This window comes from Dermacentor variabilis, chromosome 1 (genome assembly GCF_050947875.1).
Source record: "Dermacentor variabilis isolate Ectoservices chromosome 1, ASM5094787v1, whole genome shotgun sequence".
Taxonomy (NCBI): Eukaryota; Metazoa; Arthropoda; class Arachnida; order Ixodida; family Ixodidae; genus Dermacentor; species Dermacentor variabilis.
Genome location: NC_134568.1, coordinates 188,022,232 through 188,042,397, shown reverse-complemented (window position 1 = coordinate 188,042,397; position 20,166 = coordinate 188,022,232). Strand labels below are relative to the sequence as shown.

General features: G+C 47.9%; 1 protein-coding gene across 5 annotated transcripts in view; it reads left to right on the top strand.

Moving 5' to 3' along the window:
* LOC142589844 (golgin subfamily A member 2-like) overlaps nt 1-20,166 on the top strand; it is a 163,282-nt gene that overhangs the window by 62,621 nt on the left and 80,495 nt on the right. For 4 of the 5 annotated variants that reach the window (XM_075701476.1, XM_075701468.1, XM_075701484.1 and 1 more), the window contains one exon: nt 14,435-14,653. The exons of the other annotated variant lie outside the window; for it this stretch is intronic. In XM_075701476.1, the coding sequence (XP_075557591.1) occupies nt 14,435-14,653 (219 nt within the window). The remainder of the gene's footprint in view (nt 1-14,434; nt 14,654-20,166) is intronic. 5 annotated transcript variants of the gene reach the window in all.

Below are 20,166 nucleotides of genomic sequence, written 5' to 3'. Positions count from 1 at the left end.
ATTGCTTGGAATTTAATGGTACTTACGGGTGAGTGAGGGTTCAACAGCCCAGATGTTTGCCTCTGTTTACAAGTGGTAGCACTGGCACTTCGTTGTGAATGCGCAGTATTTAATTTCAGGAAAATATTAAAAAGCAGAACCTATGTAAGCGTACGGATAAACGGCGCTGAGAAAAAAATCTGGACCGAGACCACTCGGCCATGGCGGCCGTATTTGGATGAGGGCAAAATGCAAAAACACCTATTTATCTAGATTTAGGTGCACGTTAAAGCACCCCAGATGGGGAAAATAATGCGGAGTCCCCCACCATGATATGCCTCATGTGGATATGGGTTTCACTAGGTTAGCCCTAGGAGTGGCAGACAGGAAAGCGTACGACGCTCCTCCAGCAACGCACAAAGGTGCTACGGCAGCGATCGTTGACTCTCCGACACGGCGCAGAGAAGGCTCGCCAACAAACAGAAGCGTCTCCCTGCAGGCCGGCTGTACCCGGTTCAGCTAGAAACCGAATGTCACGCGAGGTCAAGGAGGTACTCCCTGCCTCTAGGTAGGCGCTAAAGTAGCTAGGGAATTATTCCTCAGCCATGTCTGCCATGACCATGTTCTCATGCTCATGTGACATGCCAGGTACTTCGCAGCGTCATAGGAACACATGGAGGAAAAACACAGAATTCTGGGGACAACTTAGGGAAGAAAAATCTGGTGTGACGTCAGAGCATCTATTCTCCGGATCCAGCCGGCCTACGGGGAGACGCATGTGACAAAGTGGCGTGGGTACGCCGTGCACTGGAGGTCGCCGCAGTTGGCACTACGAATGTGCGGATGGAGCAAGAGCCATCTTGACTTCGGACATGTCGGGCCGTGTTGGCCGTGTCTGGTCACGATGGCTGCGCCAGTGCTTTGAACTATAGATGTTGTTCTCGCCAACGTGATGTAGTGTGTGCACGCGCGCGCTCACGCTACGTCGGACTATATACGCACCTTAACCGAGCTATTTTTTTCTCCGACTTTCATTAGCTTGAATTTTGTATAATTCATATTTTCATAGGATCCCCGCGGAATTCAAATGAACTAGCTTTTACTGTATTGCAAGGGCTGCTTCCTCAGTAAGGACTTTGTTTGATGACAGAGAAAAGGAAACTGAGCTGCTCTGTGCACTTCAGATTTCTCGGCAAAGCGGTGCCATTTCTGCACGAGATTTAGGTAGGATTAACTTTAAGACAAACCTCACAACTAAATGTCTTCGGTCCTGCTTTTTGTATAGGATAATGGCGAATGTGAAGTGTTAGGACCTGTACAGTTGAAACTGCATTGTATGTAGGCAATTGTCTTACCAAGCAGTCATTTAGAAGTGTCAGTAAGCCCAGCACTTATTCATGCTGCTCGTGGTTTCAACACAACAACGAGGAGACTAGGTATTTTGGTTCATAATGCATAACTATTTGCAAGAGCTTAAAATATTCTAATCACCGGTCTTAATAGTTTTGTCATGGTCGAAATATGAAAAAAAAATAGTTCTATAGTTCAATCAGGAAAAGAATAAAATCTGTTGGTGCAAAAACTTCATACAAGCATGGTCATGTATTTATTATGTAAAATAAATGACATACAGACTACACAAAGATCCATCCTCTCACAAGTTCTCCACCATTCACAATGCAAGAAGTTTGTTAAATGCATGGCACTGATATAAGAAGCATACAGAAAGAACATCAAAGCATGGGAGATATACATTGGGGCGAAGGAAACACCAGCAAACGAATGGCAATAAATACAGAATGCTTAATCAATTGTTTCTATACACAAGAAAGCATAAAGCGTAAGCATTTCATAAGACATGGAAATCAACATGTAGTCACAGCATTGATGCAGCAGTTTTTTCTTACTCAGACAATTTTTTAAAAAAATAATCGGCGCTTTTCAATCATACCCCACGATTCATGTGGTCATTTGCAAGGGACGTTTGGATTTCATGAGATATGCTGGGAGGCCTTCAAAAATCCTTGTGACGGTGTTAGGCTTCAGCAAAGGCTTTTCACGCTCCAGGGACACAATATCGCAGTTTATATCAAAATTGTAGGCAGTGATGATGTCCGAGGTGTCGAAATATACAAACGTGTATATTTGCATTCAAAGTTAAAACCACAACTTTCCTGCGGCGGTATGGCCCACTTTCATTTCTTGCACTGCTCCTTGTCACTCGATAAACAAAACGACACTTTTCGGTCATTCCCTTGAAGCCGGAACGGCAGCTCGGCATGCAGCACATGTTCTGCATCGTTGTGCCACCCCGCCACTTTGGCTAAACAGTCCAGAACTAAAAATATAGCACAGCACATGCACAAAACGCACGATGTCAATCAGCTCGTCTCGCACCATGCAAACGTTTCGGTACATGAACAGTGCCCTCTGAGGCACAGTGGCACTGTGTCGCAGCAGCTTTGAGCAGTGTATGAACCTTTCCCATAGTGTGACAGCGGAGTTTCGTGACCAGAAAACATGGAAGAACTCTGATAGTACCAAGCAATGCCCTCTGCCAGACACCATGTCTGAGCAAATTTGAGTGTGAATGGTGCCACGTAATTGGAAAAATCTGGCTTCATGGGTGATGCTGCATGCTCTGCTATGTACCTTCTTGTGTATATGTCCACTAAGGCAGTGATGAAAATTGTTGCATTTTTGCATCATTTTTATGCTTGATCATGCACAGTTGACGATGCGAAGTATTAAAATCAATTTATTTTGGCTGTATTGCATAAGAATAGCAAGTACGCAATATATGTTATGTCTGGAAAAAAGAAATTGGAATAAATGAAGCTGTTCCATTGATGTTTTGGTGCGGCACGTCCTTGCAGAAGTTCTTCTGAGAAAAGTTCTCAAGGATGCTTAAATTTATGGGTTTTAAAATTTTTTAGACATAAAGAACATCGTAAACGGCATGTTTCAAGCTCAAATTCATCGCCATAAGTGGTGCATTCTGTGTCACAAATGATAATGCAATAACAAAGCACTCTGATATGGAGTTGCACTGTAGCTATCCGATAACTTCTGCTATCGTAACCAATTAAAGCAGGCCTGTTGGTGCAAGGCATCTGACTCTGGCGACAGCAGCACAAGAAGCCAGTACTGTTCACACTGAGAAGAGATTGTGAGCAGAGGTGACAGAAGCACTGCAAATTGTGAAAAAGTGATGGAGGCAGAGAATCATGCACTATCTATTGAATCAGTCTTTCAGTCACTGGTTTAGTCTAAAGTGCTCGCTGCTGCCAGCCCACATGTCTTGCCAGCAGTGTAATGTGACAGTGCAAGTACATCCTGTTCTCAGTTGTACTTAAAAAAATGGTGTGTCGATTCTAGGTTTACTGTGGTTGAGGTCTATACGAAGTGGCCAGGCGAGGCAGTGAATAATGGTGAAATCAGTGTGACTAATTAATTAGCAAGCGGAAAAAAATATGACAGTGCAGCATCAGTCAACCTTTATACTTATTTAGTTCCCGAACTTCTCACCTCGCTTATAGGTAGCAGGCAGCCTGCTGCTGTTCTCACCACCACAGCACTGCGGTTATGGTTGTTTGTCATGGTGCTCAGCACTTACATGGGGCTCACTGATTGAAGAAGCCGTCTTACTCCACAACATTTTGATCTTTTGTTTACGAAGGACTAACTAGGAGGATAGATACACGAGCTGTTTCTCATTGGTCTGAATAAAAGCGGTGTGTCCTGTAAGCATCCTCCTTTTAAGTAAAATGAAAGCCGTTTCCGAGAGAGATCTTTGACGTTCCACGCATGAACAGTGTGATGCAAATAAACACTTCATCTTGTGAATTAAGGCAGTTGAAATTGGGCCTTTGTAGTTGCATTGTTACATACAACTATCATTAATTGCTGCATAATCGGCTGTGCACCAGAAGCATTACATCATTGCTAGTGAAACGCCGAAGGCCTCAATGCAGTTCAAAAGCTCCAAGCTCACATATTTTTCATGTACTTCCATTTACAAATGTCCTCATTGAAGGCGGCATTTTGCCAACTTACATGCATGCTTATAACAAGCTACAGTTGAAACCCACGATAACAAAATCCCGCAACAACGAAATTCTCGCAATACAAAACATTTTCGTATACCCGGCTGTCACGATCCGCCCGGGTTCGTGAACGAGGGAGGGCTAGAGGCACCCTCCTTTAGACAGACGCTCTGCAGCGTGGTGGTGATGAACGTTCGATGACTGACTGTGCTCACAGCTGTGCTCACCGGTGTTAATTGGTGCGGTGACCAATCTTGCCTACCGAGCCTGGCGGGCCAATGAAGATTATGCCCACTGGGGCGTCACATGCTTGTTACACCCCCTTACCCCCATTTGTTTATTCACTAAAAGAAACAAACGTCCAAGTTCAGAGCATAAGGCTCTGCCGCTTTCCCAGCCAAGTCTACGGTGCCTGCTATCCAGGCGAGTAACGGTCCGGCAGCCTCCGCCGGTCACCGGTGTTGACGGGCCGGTTGTGACAACACCGGGTGTTGCCTGAGCCAGCCTCGCTCTCTCCGGAGGGTCCGCAGTGGTCGGCCTTGTGAGTGGTGCCGGACTTGACACCGGCCCAATGGGCACAGCACCGCGGGCAACGCTTGCCGCCTTCGACGTGGGCGGTGCTCTGCTGGAAGCGACTGGTGTTGCCGCTAGTCCTCCTGCGGGCTGGAACTCTGAAGTGGCAGTCGAGGGTGCCGGCCAGGTCCCAATGCGAGGCCTAACATGGTCGGCATGTCTGTGCCACGTGGCCCCATCTGGCATGCGGACGAGCAGCGATGAGGCGCTGGCAGGAGACACCACCTGTCCGGCGGACCAGGGTGGGCCAGGATAGAAGTTCCTGGCGAAAACTGGAGCAAAGGCCCAGGATGGCACCCTCAGTCAGCAGCCAGCTTCTGCTTTAGCTGTTTCAGGAGCACTGTGGATCGGAGGTCCAGATGCAAGACGTCCAAGGGTGTCTTGACCATCCGACCCAGCAGGAGCTCACAGGGGCCACAGCCAGTGACATCGTAGGGCGAGGTCCGGTACCGGAACAGTATCTGGGCAATCTGCATCCGGAAATCCGCAGTCTGGCTCTTCTTGAGCTTGTCCTTGATGGTCTGCACCACCATCTTGGCGGCATCGTTTGAAGCAGGGTGGTATGGCGGAACCATCATCCAGCGGATTCCGTTCTTCGTCAGCCAGGCCAGGTACTCTTTGCTGGCGAAAGCAGGACCATTGTCGGGCACGATGACGTCCAGCAACCCCTGGGCGGCAAAGACCTGTCGTAGCGCTGCTGATGGAGTGGTGACAGGTAGAACCTCCACCCACTTCAAAAGGCGTACACCATGACCAGGAAGTAATGGCCCTTGAAGGGCCCCCCAAAATCCACATGCAGCCAGGACCAGGGTCTCTGTGGGAACGGCCACGGGGTGATTTTCACATGACGTGAGGCCCGCATATGCTCCTGGCAGATTTGGCAGCTCTGCACCATGTGAGTGATGTCCTGGTCCAGGCCAGGCCACCAAACATGGGACCGGGCCACCATCTTGGTCTTTTCCACGCGAGGATGACCTGCGTTGCAGCAACTGCAGGACCCTGGACTGGAGACTTTGTGGGATCACCACCCTGGAACCCGACAGTAGGCAGCCCTGCTGCAAGTTCAGCTCAGCGGCCTTGTGGCTATAGGCCTGCTGAACCAATTCCTCCCCAGGGGACACCGCCTTGACCACCTGAGACAGGACTGGGTCCCGGCTTGTCGCTTGCGATACTACAGATCTGGAGAGCACCTTCGGGTATGCGTGTTCCAGCATGAACACTTAGCAGGTTCTGGAACAGCATCAGGCAACTCTGGCAGGGGCAGGCGGCTCAGGGCATCGGCAGGTCCCATGTCCTTTCCCGGATGGTAAACCAGCTGGTAACTGTAAGTTGCCAGCCTCAAGGCCCAGCGTACCACTCGATGTAATGCCTGCACGGAAACTGCTTTGTCAGGCCCCAGCAGCCCCAATAGCGGCTTTGTGGTCTGTGACCACCTCGAACTTCCGGCCCCACAGATACTGGTGGAAGCGTTCGACACCGAACGTGAGGGCCAGGCCTTTCTTGTCCAGCTGGCTGTAGTGTTGCTCTGCAGCATGAAGCCGACGAGAAGCAAACGACACGGCGTTCCTGGCCATCCTTGTCCCGGTGCACCAGGACGGCTCCCACGCCATACGGCTACGCATCTACGGTCAGAACGAGAGGCTTGGCAGGATCGTAGTGTACTAGCACTGGAACCCTGGTGATTAGCTCCTTGCTGCGCTGGAAGGCCCGGTCCTGCTCCTTCTTCCAGACCCATTGCTGACCATCTCGAAGCAGAAGATGGTCAGAGCAGGCTGTAGAGCAGGGTAGAGCAGGGTCAGAGCAGGCTGTAGCTGCTCCAACAGGTATGGCAGGAAACTCCTGTAGAAGTTGATAAGGCCGAGGTAGCTCTGAAGCTCCTAGTTCTGGGGCTTAGGCACCTTGAGCACAGCATCAACTTTGCGGGGAGCCGGAGCTAGGCCAGCCTGGGCAATGACATGTCCCATGTACTCAACACTGGGGGCTAGGAAAATGCGCTTTTCCAGCTTGAGCTTGAGACCGGTATCCTGCAGTCTTGCCAGGATGTTGCACAGGTTCTGCAGGTGGTCCCCGTCGTCGCTGCCAGTAACCAGGATGTCATCCAAGTACACACCACGTGCCTCATGCCCCTGAAGAGGTTGTCCACCTCCCTCTGAAATATGGCTGGGGCTGAGGCCACGCCAAACGCTAAGCGCGTGTACTGGAAGAGCCCCAAAGTTGTTGATATTGAGACATACTTGTGAGAGGCATCCTGGAACACTAGCTGCTGGTAAGCATCTCTGAGGTCGAGCTTGGTAAACTTCTGTCCACCAGACAATGCTGATCAGAGATCTTAAATCCGAGGCAATGGGTACTTCTCAACGGTAGCAATGGGGTTGATGGTAACCTGGCAGATCCTGACACTGCCGTCTCGCTTGAGGACCGGTACGATGGGAGCAGCCCATTCAGACGTCTTGACGGGGACCGGGATGCCCTTTCGCTGCAACCATTGCAGCTCCTGCGTGACCCCGTCCTTCAAGGCAAATGGCAGTGGGCGAGGCTTGAAAAAACGTGGCCAGGCTCCCTCAGGTACATAGATGCCAGCCGTCGGGCCGGCGAATGTGCCTACCCCTGGCTGGAACAGGGACTTGAACTCGGTTAGGAGGCTGGGGACATCTTTTACCACATGCAGGCTGGCTTTCTGGTACTCTGGCAGACGAACGCCCAGTGCATGAATCCAGTTTCGGCCCAACAGCGTCGGCGACGACCCCTTGCTTAAGTAAATGGGAAGGGTTGCCTCCCTGTCGCCAAAGCAAACGCTGACCTGGGCCTGACCCTGGACCTGGGAGAGCTGCCTGGAGTAGCTGCGCAGCATCACGCCCGAAGCCTTGATGGACACGCCGGGGAAAGTATGCTTGAAGAGTTTCCTGGCCATTACTGAAACGCTGGCCCCTGTGCAGCTCCATGGAAATGGGGTGCCTGCAGATTTTGACAGTCAGCATGTACGGCGGCACAGACGACGGTCAGAGCCTGTGTGCCGCATGTCGAAAATCGGCGGGCCCTCGGCCACGACATGGAGCCTGGCCGCGGAAGAACTCGAGCCTGCTGCCGCACGCCCCCGCCGCATACCCTTGCGATGGCTACGCTGGCCGCGCGCTTGTGTGGTACCTGGGCTTGAACCAGGCTGCTGCTGCTGTTTGCTGTTCCTCCTCCCCCTTTGGCATACCCATGCCAGGTGCCCAGTTTTTCCGCACGTGAAGCAATTTGCTTGAGAGAACTGGCACTGTGAAGGGGAGTGGGCACCACCACAGCGACCGCAGGTACTGCCCTTTGTCGCCAACTTGTTGACAGCTGTTTCCACCAACGGTGAGCCAGTCGCACGGGCAATCTCGCCGGTGTCCTTGGCGGCAGCTTCCATTGTCAGCGCTGCCTTAACAGTGTCATTCAGCGAGGGGTCGGGAAGCTCCAGGAGTCGCGTCTTCATGACGGGGTTGTTGGTTTTCGATAGATGAAGCGTCAAAAGTGACGGCATTGAAAGCTATGCACCAACTAGCCCCACAACGTGTTTTACTGGGGTTGTTGGTGCTGCAGATGAAGCGGTCCCGGAGCAGCAAGTCCAGCTGGTCCCCGAAGACGCAGGCACTCGCTAACCCTCGTAGCACCACAACGAACTGCCCAAGGGTCTCTCCTTCCCGGCGGCTCCGGTTGTTGAAGCGGAAACGCTCCATTAGTGTGGACGGTGCTGGGTTGAAATGCGAGCGCAGTATGGTGAGCAGCTCACCCAGCATCTTAACATGCAGCGTGGCTGGCTTGAGAAGGTCGAGCAAGAGACTGAAGACGCAGGTCCCACAGCTGGCCAGGAACATGTCCCGCTGTTAGGCCTCGGGTGTGTCGTTTGCCTGGAAGAGCACATGGACTTGTTCCTCGTAAACTGGCCAGGCAGACCCATCTCCTTCGAATGGCTCGAGCCTTCCATATAGCAGCATGGCGGCAGCATCGGGGGGCGGTGTTTTGCCGCTCACGGTGGCGTGGGTTGATCCGTGGGTACTCGTCGCCAGTGTCATGATCCGCCCAGGTTCGAGAACGAGAGGGGGCTTGAGGCATCCTCCATTAGACAGATGCTCCGCAGCGTGGTGGTGAGGAACGATGACTGACCCCGAGCAGCTGTGCTCGCCAGTGTTAATTGGTGCGGTGACCAATATTGCCTACCGAGCCTTGCGGGCCGATGAAGATTATGCCCGCGGGAGCATCACATGCTTGTTACAGTAGTTGCATAGTTACATACAACTATCATTAATTGCTGCATAATCAGCTGTGTACCAGAAGTGTTGCATCATCGCTCGTGAAAGGCCGAACGGCCTCCATGCAGTTCGAGAGCTCCAAGCTCGCTTATTTTTCATGTACTTCCATTTACAAATGTCTTTGTCGAAGGCAGCATTTTGCCAACTTACATGCATGCTTATACGAAGCTACAGTTGAAACCGCGATAACGAAATCCCGCAACAATGAAATTCTCACGATAATGAAACATTTTCACATCCCCGGCGAACGCCCATAGGATTCAATGTATTTTAAAACTCTCAGCAACTAAATGTCGCTGTACTGCAATCCCGCATCAATGAAATTTGCCGGAACGTAACTCCGCAAATTACCTATTCGTGTAAGGCTAGCAGACTCCAAAATGTGCTCAAATGTGATTGTTGTGCACTAAAACTGCGTAAAATACCACCACATTACATTTGTGTGGGCGCCGCCATTTTTGTTCACAAAAACAACCAGGCATCGGAAGCAGTCAGTGCGCTGGAAACACGTCGTGGCCGCCATCTTGTTTGTTAATCGCCCGTTTGAAGCGGCATGCATGTTGCTACCGTTATGTGACGAGGGTTTTTGCACACATACTGTAGGTGAGATCGTAGATCGTTGTTCGAAATGTGCATTCAGTTTGCGTTCCCCGTGGCTGACGATTCGGTGCGGCCTAGGCAAATCTAGTGAGGCAAAACAGAATGCAAACTAAACACTCTTTTCGAAGAACAATCACTGACCGCGGCAGTGCACTGTGTAATGTTCGCCTCGGAGAGAAAAAGGCAGCAAAAACAAGAAAATCCATGTCCCACCGACATGGAATTGCTCATGGCACTAGAGATGGGGGTCGCAGCATATGGAGTGTCATGCATCGGGCCATGATTGAGCGATCGTCTGGGAATATGCATCCCTTGCTTCAAGAAAGCTGGTTTTTGTGTCACCTGACAGTCACTGCGCGTGGATTTCATGCCAGCCGTAGATTTGCACGAAAAGGCCATTATCTCAATCGTTTGCCTTCTGGTGCATGAGATACTATTACTTTTGCACTTGGCACCGGACGCGTTGGGGCCGATGTGCAACAGCAAGCGCTGGAGAAATGCTGCTGCATGCGCTGTTGCTCTGTGTCCGGTGCCGAGTTACGCAAAATCTCACAAAAGTGATCGCACCTCTGAAAGCCATTGACAGAGAATACTGCGCTACGGCAGTCCTTCTACTGCTGGTTGATGCATGCGGCGCACTTTGTACTGTCGGCAATGCGGTTCTATATCCTTGAGCAAAGCTTGCAAAGTAGGCTAACGGAATTTTGACAGTAACGTTTTGTTCTGCGATGCATTACCTATCTGTGCTGTCTCTTTTCGCATCAACGAAATTCTCATGAGATTTTTTTGCGTTACCCTTCAATCTCGTTCTTGCGAGGTTCAACTGTATTTTGCGTTGAAAACACGACATTGAGTTAAAGGGAGGAGTGGCCACTCACAGCTGAACTGTTGTCCTGTTCAGATGTCAGCAACTATATCCAAGCACTGAAGTTCTACTTTTTATTGTTGAAATTTGAAGGCAGGTACATGTGCCAGATCTCCTTGGTGTACTCGCCTGTGATAAAACACTGTAAAATTTAACGCTGCGATCTGGATGTGCTTCACATTCTTTAAACATCACGCAGATAGCCTTTTCCCCCCAGCTACACACCTAGTTGCGAGAACTTAGTTCAACTGTATTCCAAATTCACATTGAAAAAAAAAAATGCATCCCACCTTAACCATTCGCATACATGTTAACGAGTACTCAGAAGGAAAAAATCTGCCACCTTTATTAAAATAAAGCGCTTCTCACGAGTACAGAACCACCAGTGGCTCTCCCGAAGTATATTGTTAAAGTTTGGCATTTTCACACTCCCCTTGCACTTTAACCCTTTCAGGGTCGATTTTTTTTTTCGCCATATGCGACTGCCCAGGGTCAATTTTTTTCATTGCCGATTGCAATTCTTTTGAGGGACCTATTTCAAAAAAAATTTACCGTAATTTTTCTAGGGTGACCGTAAAGTGAGAAATATTTTTAATAGGTACATATGTTCTGTTTCTTCATGAATAACAACAACAAAGAAAGGAATTAAAAATTTGATGCATTGTTATACACATAGTTCAAGGCTTAGAAAATGCGCACACTAGAATATTTCGCAAGTGTCAAATTTTCCTGCTCTTACACTAATATTTACGTCCATAGCGTATTCGAACTGCGTAGGTGAGCGTACTCAATAAAACTGTGGTTGTGTGCCCATCAAAAAAAAGCAAAACGTGTGACAAACTTCCACTAATCTTCATCTTATCGCTAAGCAGAGGTTATTAGTTTTCGCGAGTCTCAAAAAAAGAAAAGGAAAAGCATGCATGGCGGCATCCTTCCTATGTGCACCCATGTGAGCACTAAATGAGCGAGAAACAGGCAGTCGCCCTTTGAGCGATTAGGAAAGAGATAGCCATCAGTTTTGCGAGTGCAAGAAGCCCAAACTGCCCGTGGAACAAAACCAAAACTGCCACCTGCCCGCATGTGCGCCAATGCGCGAGCGGTAGTATATAGACGCACTGGACCAAATTAGCTCTAAAACAAACCATGCAACGAAAAACAAGAGAGGGAGGCACGAGAAAAAAATTCTCTGTATTCCCACATAGTGGCAGCACATGCCAGAAAAGAAAAAATTAGGAAATTGGCACACTTTTTAAACGTACAGACGGTGCCGTAAATATACAGCATCGACCATTTTGGACTTGTTCGCGGCCCCGTATATTTACGTCATTGATCCTGAAAGGGTTCATTGATTGATCCTGAAAGGGCACAGTCATTTTCCTGATATCTCATTTGTGTGAAAAGTGCACGCGTGTTACAAAATGGAAAAGATTTCCAATTCACCGACTTCGAATTTCGAGGAAGCCGGAGTGCAGTACTCGGCTTGACCATTTCTCTTACTTTCTTTTTTTTCTTTCAATTTTGCTTAAGCTGAAGGTTGTGGGGATGCGTGACTCTCACGCGTCCCCTGATATCTTGTTTTCCCGCATAGCTCCTGTCTTCTGCAGTGCGACTTCGCCGCATGGCCTGGCGCACGCAGCAGTCAGAGTGGTTGAGGTGCAGTGCGAGAGATGGCGCGAGTGTTGCACTGCTAGCGGCGCCTCACGGCAGGGTTACTTGGGGGTGCGGGAAAGATAAGGGGCTCTCTTTGGTTCAAGATCAAGCAGCGCGGACATCCCGCACGGGCGCCGATCCATGCTTCTGCGAGACCGTCTTGCGTGGCCGCCTTCGAACGCGCCACCGTTCGCGTGACCGTACACGCGAACGACTAGGCGTTGGTATCCAGCATGGGGCGAACATATTTGCTCGTTATCCGGTTGCGGTGAGTCAGACTTCTAGATTTGTCGCGCGCCCATCGGCATGTTTTGGGGATAGCAACTCGGCTAGCAGGCATTGATCTATGAAAGGTGCAATAAATGCCCTTGTGATTGTTTGCACTACTGTGTTGTCGTTCCTTTGTCCCAAGAGCATGGGTGTGAGAACCCCACAAGGTGTATGTCCGAAGGAAGGGGTCCCCTTTGCGCTTATTTTCCGCACAGGCCACAACGTGATCCTACTGTTTGCTCATGCCCAAGTTCCCTTTATCTTGACAACCTTTGATTTTTGAAATGGCAGCAAAACCAGACTGGAACACTTCGAAACAAGCACGGAACTGTGCACTTCTTTATGCATGCCTGTGCACCGTGCTCCCGTTCGATGAACTTGTTGCTTATGGCATGTGACATGCGACTTGATTATGTCACCTTTCTGGAACTGTATATCAAAAACCTTGCATGATTTCGCCCAAACCTTTATCTGTGTAGGGAATGGCATTTTGCTGTTTCTAAAGTACTAACAACACGAGTCTGACGGTGGGGAGAATTATGTGTCGTTTGTGGGAGCTTTCCTGTACCTGCTAGTGTGCCTGCTCTACCTGCTGCTTTACATGGCAAAATGTTGTCGTGAAGTTCTATAACATGACGTAGAATATGGTACAAGGAGTAAGGTTTATCTCAGGAGGTGAAAAAAAAAGTAGGCCTACTGACCAAAGTGCGTGGGCAATAACAACACTTGGTGACCCACACGTCGCAGATACTTGTGTCTTCGTGAGCACTGAACTAGGACCCAACACAACATGCCTCGACAGCCGGCCAAGTGCATGCAAACAGTGACGAGGCACACTCAGTGAGAAAATAAAATCGGCTACCAGCACAAGATGCAGTGCAAGCAGCCTCAACCAGCGTGCACATGTCAGCAGAGCAGCGTCACTCACTTGGTGAAAAACTCAACTGCAGTGCCCTCGCAGTCCCTAGGAACAGGTCGCGCTTTGCTCGGGAGGAGGAGTTGCTAAACTAAAAAAAAGTATATAAACATTGGAATCAGTGGCCTCAGCTGGAACTGTGTTTCTTCCACAACACAGTGTGGAAAATCATTCCTTCTCAGCAGTCAGTCAATATTTTAACATTACATGGAACTCCATGTGAAGTTCTCGTTGTGCAAACACCTGCTAAATAACAGTTATATTTCATGCATTGATGCTTATTTAGGGTGTATATGTTGAACTCACCTGCAAAACCTATAGAGCATCACATGCTCAAAAGGGAAGTCGCGTAAAGCATTAAGGCCAAACTACATATACACTTGCCACCACGCGAAAGCTCACGCCCATGCACCTGACGCGTGCGCAGATGGTGCAGTACAGATCATACATGTTGAAGCGCAGCGTGAGCCCAGATATCTTCCCCAGACAAATATTGATGCTCTGGCTGCCTCACAAAAATCCGAAACAATGTCTACCAAGGCCAAAATAGTGACCCAAATGGGCGCGCACTGGCGCGCGTCTTGTAGGTTCAAACCGCCATTACTCGCGAGGCGCAGCAAACACAAGGCATGTGGGCGCGAGCTTTCGCACGCCTGCATGCATACGTGTAGTTTGGCCTTTACTTTTGAATTTTCCTTTGAAACAAGTAACAGTATTCTGCAAGGCAGCACAAGCCTTCTGGCGTCTTCAAATGGCCAATGGAACGGCAAAATCGCAAATCACCTAGGAATGATACAGTTTTCGAAGCTTAGATTCACCCATCAACCCAGTTTGATATGGTTGCTTTGTTTTGCTAAGAACCATGCTGAACCAGCTACCAGACTGGTTTGGAATGGTTCCTTTGTTTTGTTGCAGACCATTCTGAGATGCCGACCAAATCGGTTTGGAGTGGTTTCATTGTTTTTCTTCAGTTCAGATTCAAAATGACAACACACATTTCAGTTCAATTCCAGTTCGGCAAAATGAAGCAGTTCAGTTTCCCATTATGGTTTGACACTTTGCTTGCACCAGCTTGCCACAGACTAGCATAGATGCCTCAGGGTGAAAGTCTCATTCAGTTACTTTTAGCCAGCGTAAAAAACTGTAACGTTGCAAAATGTTGCGAGTTTGCACTCGGGGACATTTTGGTGCAATGAAAATATCTCTAAACACAGACCTGCGCTACGTGGAGACGTTGACCAGTGCTCTATGTTTACAGGGCAGTGACAACCAGCAGCTGAGTAGTTTGTTGGCAGAGCGCGAGGCTCAGGCTGAGGAGCTTGCAGCAGCCCTGGAACGGCTACGGGAGGACCATGTAGAAAGCAGCCGGCTCTTGGAGACAATCCAAAGTGAAAAGGTGGCTGCCAGCCGGGCTCTGTCACAGAATCGAGAGCTGAAGCGCCAGCTGGAAGAGATGCAGGATGTCTTTGTCAAGTTGGTGCGTTCTTTACTGGTGCATAGTTTCCATGTGGAGTGATAGTCAGTGCTCCCACTCCTGTTCCAAATTACGCCAAACAAGATTTCCTGCACCATCCTGCTAAAAAAAAACGTGATTTTGCGCTGAAGTGCGGCAAAATTAGCGACTGTGCAGTATGTTTGTGGCAGCAGTGTTCTGCAGCCGTGCTTGGCACGCATTACTAAATCGGCTTAATAAATTGAACTTAATATTGTCTATACGTCACCAATTAGTGATCTGGTGCCACTCCTTTTTGTGCTTTGTCAGTGATAAAAGCGGCACTCCAAGTGAGTTATCAGTGGTATCAGTTCGCCGTGAACGGTGGATAAAAAGGGCAGCAGACAGAGTCAAACAGAGTGCTTCGGTAGAAGATCACGGCTCAGAAGTTGATCGCACTATCAGAGCTGAATGTTTTCTCTTTTTTAGAGTGCAGCTCTTAGGTGCCCATTCCTGCAGCGAGTACCAGTGTTCTCAGCGTAACCGAGCGAAAGAGCACACCAAAAGATGAAAGCGAATGCGGTGCATAGCGGGGTTTAAAAAAGCATTGAGGAGAAATGAGGCACGAGGAGGAAAGCGGAGGGAAGAGGGCAATGGAGCCATGAGGCTGAAAGCAGACGAGGGTATGGCGAAAGCGAGAGAAGAAAAGCGTAGTGCGGCGACGGTGGCTATGAGATGGCATCAGAATAGTGCGCGCAATTGGGAAGGTTTGTTGCCGATGGCTTCTGCAAATCGCGCCCACACGCAGGCTCTCACAATCTCCAGATTAGTGAGGAAGTGGCGCGCGCCATACTTAACTCCCTTTGCAACTTGCTGCACGAGACCGATTGTCCATGCCAGCCAAAATACAGTGAAATGAAAACACTTATAGAGCTGCACTCATATTTCACTTTAGGAAATATCGTAATCATCAGTGATTTTTTTTTCTTCTTCTTACCAGCAGCCATTGTTCTCGTTGGCACAGACATCGAGAATGGAGTTGGCGCCACTTAAACACTTGCAGTCGCCTGGACTGTGTCGCTATTTAACATGTGAATGAACAAATGATGGACGTGCAGAACCAACACCGCAGGACTTGTGAATGGCTTGCTGGGGTTCACTTGTCCTACAGTTTGGCCCTGGTCGGTGCTGGATTAACTAAGCTTTGCTAATTTCGGTTTCAAGGAGGTGTCAGCAATATGGCTGATGACCATGCCGCGTTGATGCCAGCAACATATGAAAGCCAAAATATCTCTATTTCCACCCAACTGAGCAGTTCGAATTATTGAATGGTGTGCCTTGCGGTGTACGAAATTTTCGTCGTACTTATACATCAAATTTATGGGCCAGTGATGGTGCCTCGAAATAATTTGAGTAATCAAGCTTGTCTGAATTGTCGCTATTCAAATAATTGGTTGGCACCAGTTGTGAATCAGCCAGTTGCTGAACAGCAACTTCAGCTTTAGGAGGAAAAGCAGACCACTTAAAACTGCCTGGTGTCAAGGCTTGAGCGTTACCAAGGACTCATGAAGGCTTGCCTAGCTCAGAAAAGCATTGGTGACATTGAGCCTAGCCAGGTGTTTCTGACTGGTGCTAGCTCTATAGTCTTGCTGAAAACATGGCTAAGCTGGCAGCTGTCAATAAAACATTTGTAAGATGCAAAAGGCAACGTTTGAGCAGCTTCACTCAATTGGAAATAAATTAATTACAGCAAGCTGTGTGAACAGGTTTGTTGTCTTCATTTAAATTAAAGAGATACTTAAATTTAGGCTTCCCCCTTGTTTTTTTCTGTTTAGAGACAGAGCAACATTGTTTTACATCAAGCAAATACTTTATAGAATAATGCTTGTCAATTCTAAGTGTTTGAAATATCCTATTACATGTCCAGCAGTTGTCATTTATTTGCTCAAAAGTGCTCTGAAATCTGTATTTAGATGCTTCAAACTGCTACAAGGTTAACATTTTCCTGCTCCAAAAATTGCTTCAGATTTCTATTCGTCAGTGGCACCACTGGATATTGCATGGCGAGCTGCTGATCAATTGTGTTAAGATTTTTTAGAAGCTGCAGTCTTTCATTAGGAACTGCTTTTGTTCCATGCCCTAATATAAATAAAGGTGTAGGAGATCTGCATGAAGCAGTGAGGCATTGGAATGACAGGCACACACCCACGGTGACTCATTGGCTATACATTCTGCTGCTGAGAACAAGTTTGCAGGTTTTGATTCCCGACCACAGCTGGCATATTTCGATAGGGGCAAAATGCAAGAGCACATGTGGAGTTAGATTTGCAGTTGTTTTGGGATGTTAAACCCCGCAAATCACTCAAGGATAGTCACAAGTGCTGATAGGTGCAGTAGTTCCAACAAGGTTACGGACTAAGTGGAAGTATTTTTAACATTTTTTTTAAGGCTGACTTGACAGGTATTGTTTACTACAAATCATGTATCTTTCATTTGCTATGGGGAATGTATATTTTGAACAGCAACTTGATTTTGGATACTTATTGAAGCTCTTACTTGATCAGTGGCTGCCTAACGCATGGTGTATAAGGAGCACACAACACCTAGAGAGGGCACGGCGGAGTGCCACGTCAGAACCACCTACTCTGACGTTATGTATTGTGCTAGCACATTGTTTGTTGCCTTTATTAGCTATGCATTTTATTCTTTATAATCTTTTGATGCTTGATCCATGCTGTGTCAACATGGTATGACTTGTGCCTTGCAGTTCACGATTACTGTGAGTCACACCGTGTTCGTGCAGCACAGTTCTTAAGATCTTTGGATGACTATAAAAAAGATTGAGCTAACTACCATAGAAAGCCACATATATAATACAAATTTTTTTTTTCCACATTCCAGCATGTCAAATTTTCTCCTCGTATTATATGTGGAACCAAACAATTTTCAGCCAAAATCTGAAGGTGCAGATTTTTTTATCGCCACTATCATCATTAGGTTGCCTAACGAGAGATGCCATCGCTATCATGTCATTTTGATCACACTGACTTCATGATATTCGCGTCGTCCAAATCAGCATGATCGCACAATGTCAGGACTGTGGAAACAATATTCAGCAGCTCTTAAAAGAAAAGCAATCCTAGCGGCTTAAAGGGCAACTCTGGCGATTTTTTGACCCTGAAAGGGTAATGGAATATTTAAGTTCGCGAGACCCTCTTTCACATGTATGATAGTAGAATTGTTTCGCAAATTCAAAAACAATTTTAAATAAGCAGAAAAGTGCAAGAACGAAACCTACACCTGACCAAGCAGTGGAGCGAACCTCTTCGTGTGACGTCACGAGGGGTACACCAGCGGAGAAGGTGTTCAAGGCATGCTGGTCTTGCCCACGGGGTGAACAAAACCTGCGAAGAGCAGACGCTCAGCTGATTCGTGACCACACTGGACCTTCGGGTAACAATATCGGCTGCATCAGCTCTTCAGTCACAGTGACTGTCAAACAGTGACAGCTATGATCCTGACAAATTCAATAGCCGCTAATCGCCATTTGCATTGGACCTGCCACCACAAGAGCCAGCACCCATGCGCAACATATCGTGCTGCAACATGAAGACCAAGGGTAGCCCAACCACCGATTTTGTTTGTGCTGCTTGCTATTTTAGGCGATTTACCTATTCTCAGGGAAGTGCTTCGCATACTCACTGCAAGATGTGGAGCACGACTTTCCGCATTTGTATCCTGCAGGAACACCACTGACAGTCCAAAGCACCGATTAGTATATTTGTTTACATCGGCAGGTACAGCGACCGTTCGTCGTACGCTTGAAATGTAATGCTAGCCGCTCATCAATAACATCAATTAATGTCCAAACATTTCAAACGACGCAGATTTTTGTGCATGTAAGCATAATTGCATCACTCTGAGTCGCGCTGATATGAGTGACCACACATCTTGTGTGGTCACTTTTTGCACCTGTCCTCTCTTCTTCCTTGTGATTGTCTACAAAGCACATCCAATCTTTCCAAATCTTTGAAAACAGCGAGCGGGAGATTGTAGTAGGGGAGCGTTGTTAAGCCGCCTATTTATCATTCATTGTATTGTCTTCATGCACCCAATTAATGTGTTCCGTAAAGTAGACACAGATGAGGTATTTTTGCGTATTGTCATTTATTTAGAGAATGCACAGTTTTTGCGCGATAACGCCAATGCCAGTATTGACACCGTTGGCTGCCGAACGGCGCGGTTGTTTGCACTGCTGCATTCAAAGGGCCTCCGCTTGCTGCTCATTCAGGATACGAGGCAAACAGTGCACCTCAGAAGCTAAATAATGAGTCAGCATAACAATAGACATCATAGACCATGTGGCCTGTAACTGAGGAGGAGATGAGGTAGGGTGTTCGAGGCAGTTACTTAAATTCATTTGTAAGAAATATGCACAACTCGCAAACCTGTTTTTTTTTTAGGAAATGACAAAAGTGTGCAGAGAGCGGAATGTACGCAGTTAATTTAACTGGCATCCGTTGACATTCAAAAATTGCCAGACTTTTTTTTCCTGAACCACCCCTTGGGATTAGTGAAAAAAAGTCCACGGATATGATATGCTGTTGTGAACATCTCAGCCAAATTTTGCAGTCGTGTGCAGTGCGTGCAGCTCACAAGTGGAGCACGAAGTCACCTTTTTCTCAAACTCTTATTTTCAACAAAAGCCTTCTCATCTCTTTTCTGGCTGTTATATTTGGTCGTATAACAGATCCCCATACCCGGCTGCTATTGGCTGACATCAATCAAGAAGGGTGTTTGGATCAGTGCACTTTTTCCTGCTGTTACTGTGTATATTTATTGTAAACTAGCAGAACTCAGCAAAAATCTGTGTTTTGAATTTACGTACTTGTGGAAGTATAACTATCGTACTATCATCGACTATCGTCTGCTAATGCTCAGCCATACCTGCTTGGCCACACTGCTTGTCAGCATTGTAGCTGTTGGGTTTTGCTAATTCATATTATTTTTGATCTCTCAACTAGCCCCAAACCACATGAAACTTAAGATCAGACCAGACATACTCTTGCTAACACGTGCTTACTCCTCGCCACTCCTGGCTATACGCCTTGGCAGGCTTTGCTTCGTAATGAGCGCAAGATGTGCAATTTGGATGTGGCTGCTATCCATTAGTCAAGCTGGTGCAGGACAACGCTGGTCTGCATCACATAGCACAGCCAGATTGGAGCACATGAGGGCGTGCTCCAGTCTGGAGCGTGTTGGAACGAGCGGGCTTGCAGAGCTCGCTACGGCTCACTCAGGACAACAGCATGCTCTAATTGGTATCTGTGGATAACATGACTCAAGGCCCGAGCACTAACATCTGACAATCAAGTCATCTGTTTTTTGAGTAGCATACCCTTGAAATGTGTTGCCATCATTGTTGAAGCTCGTTTCGTTAGGAAATGAGGAATCTTTTCAACGCAAGTTCGGAGGGCGGCATCCATCGCTTAGCCACAGTGTCCGTTGATGACCTACTCGCGCGAGCGAACATGAAGATGAAGCTTGTTCGTCCCTTG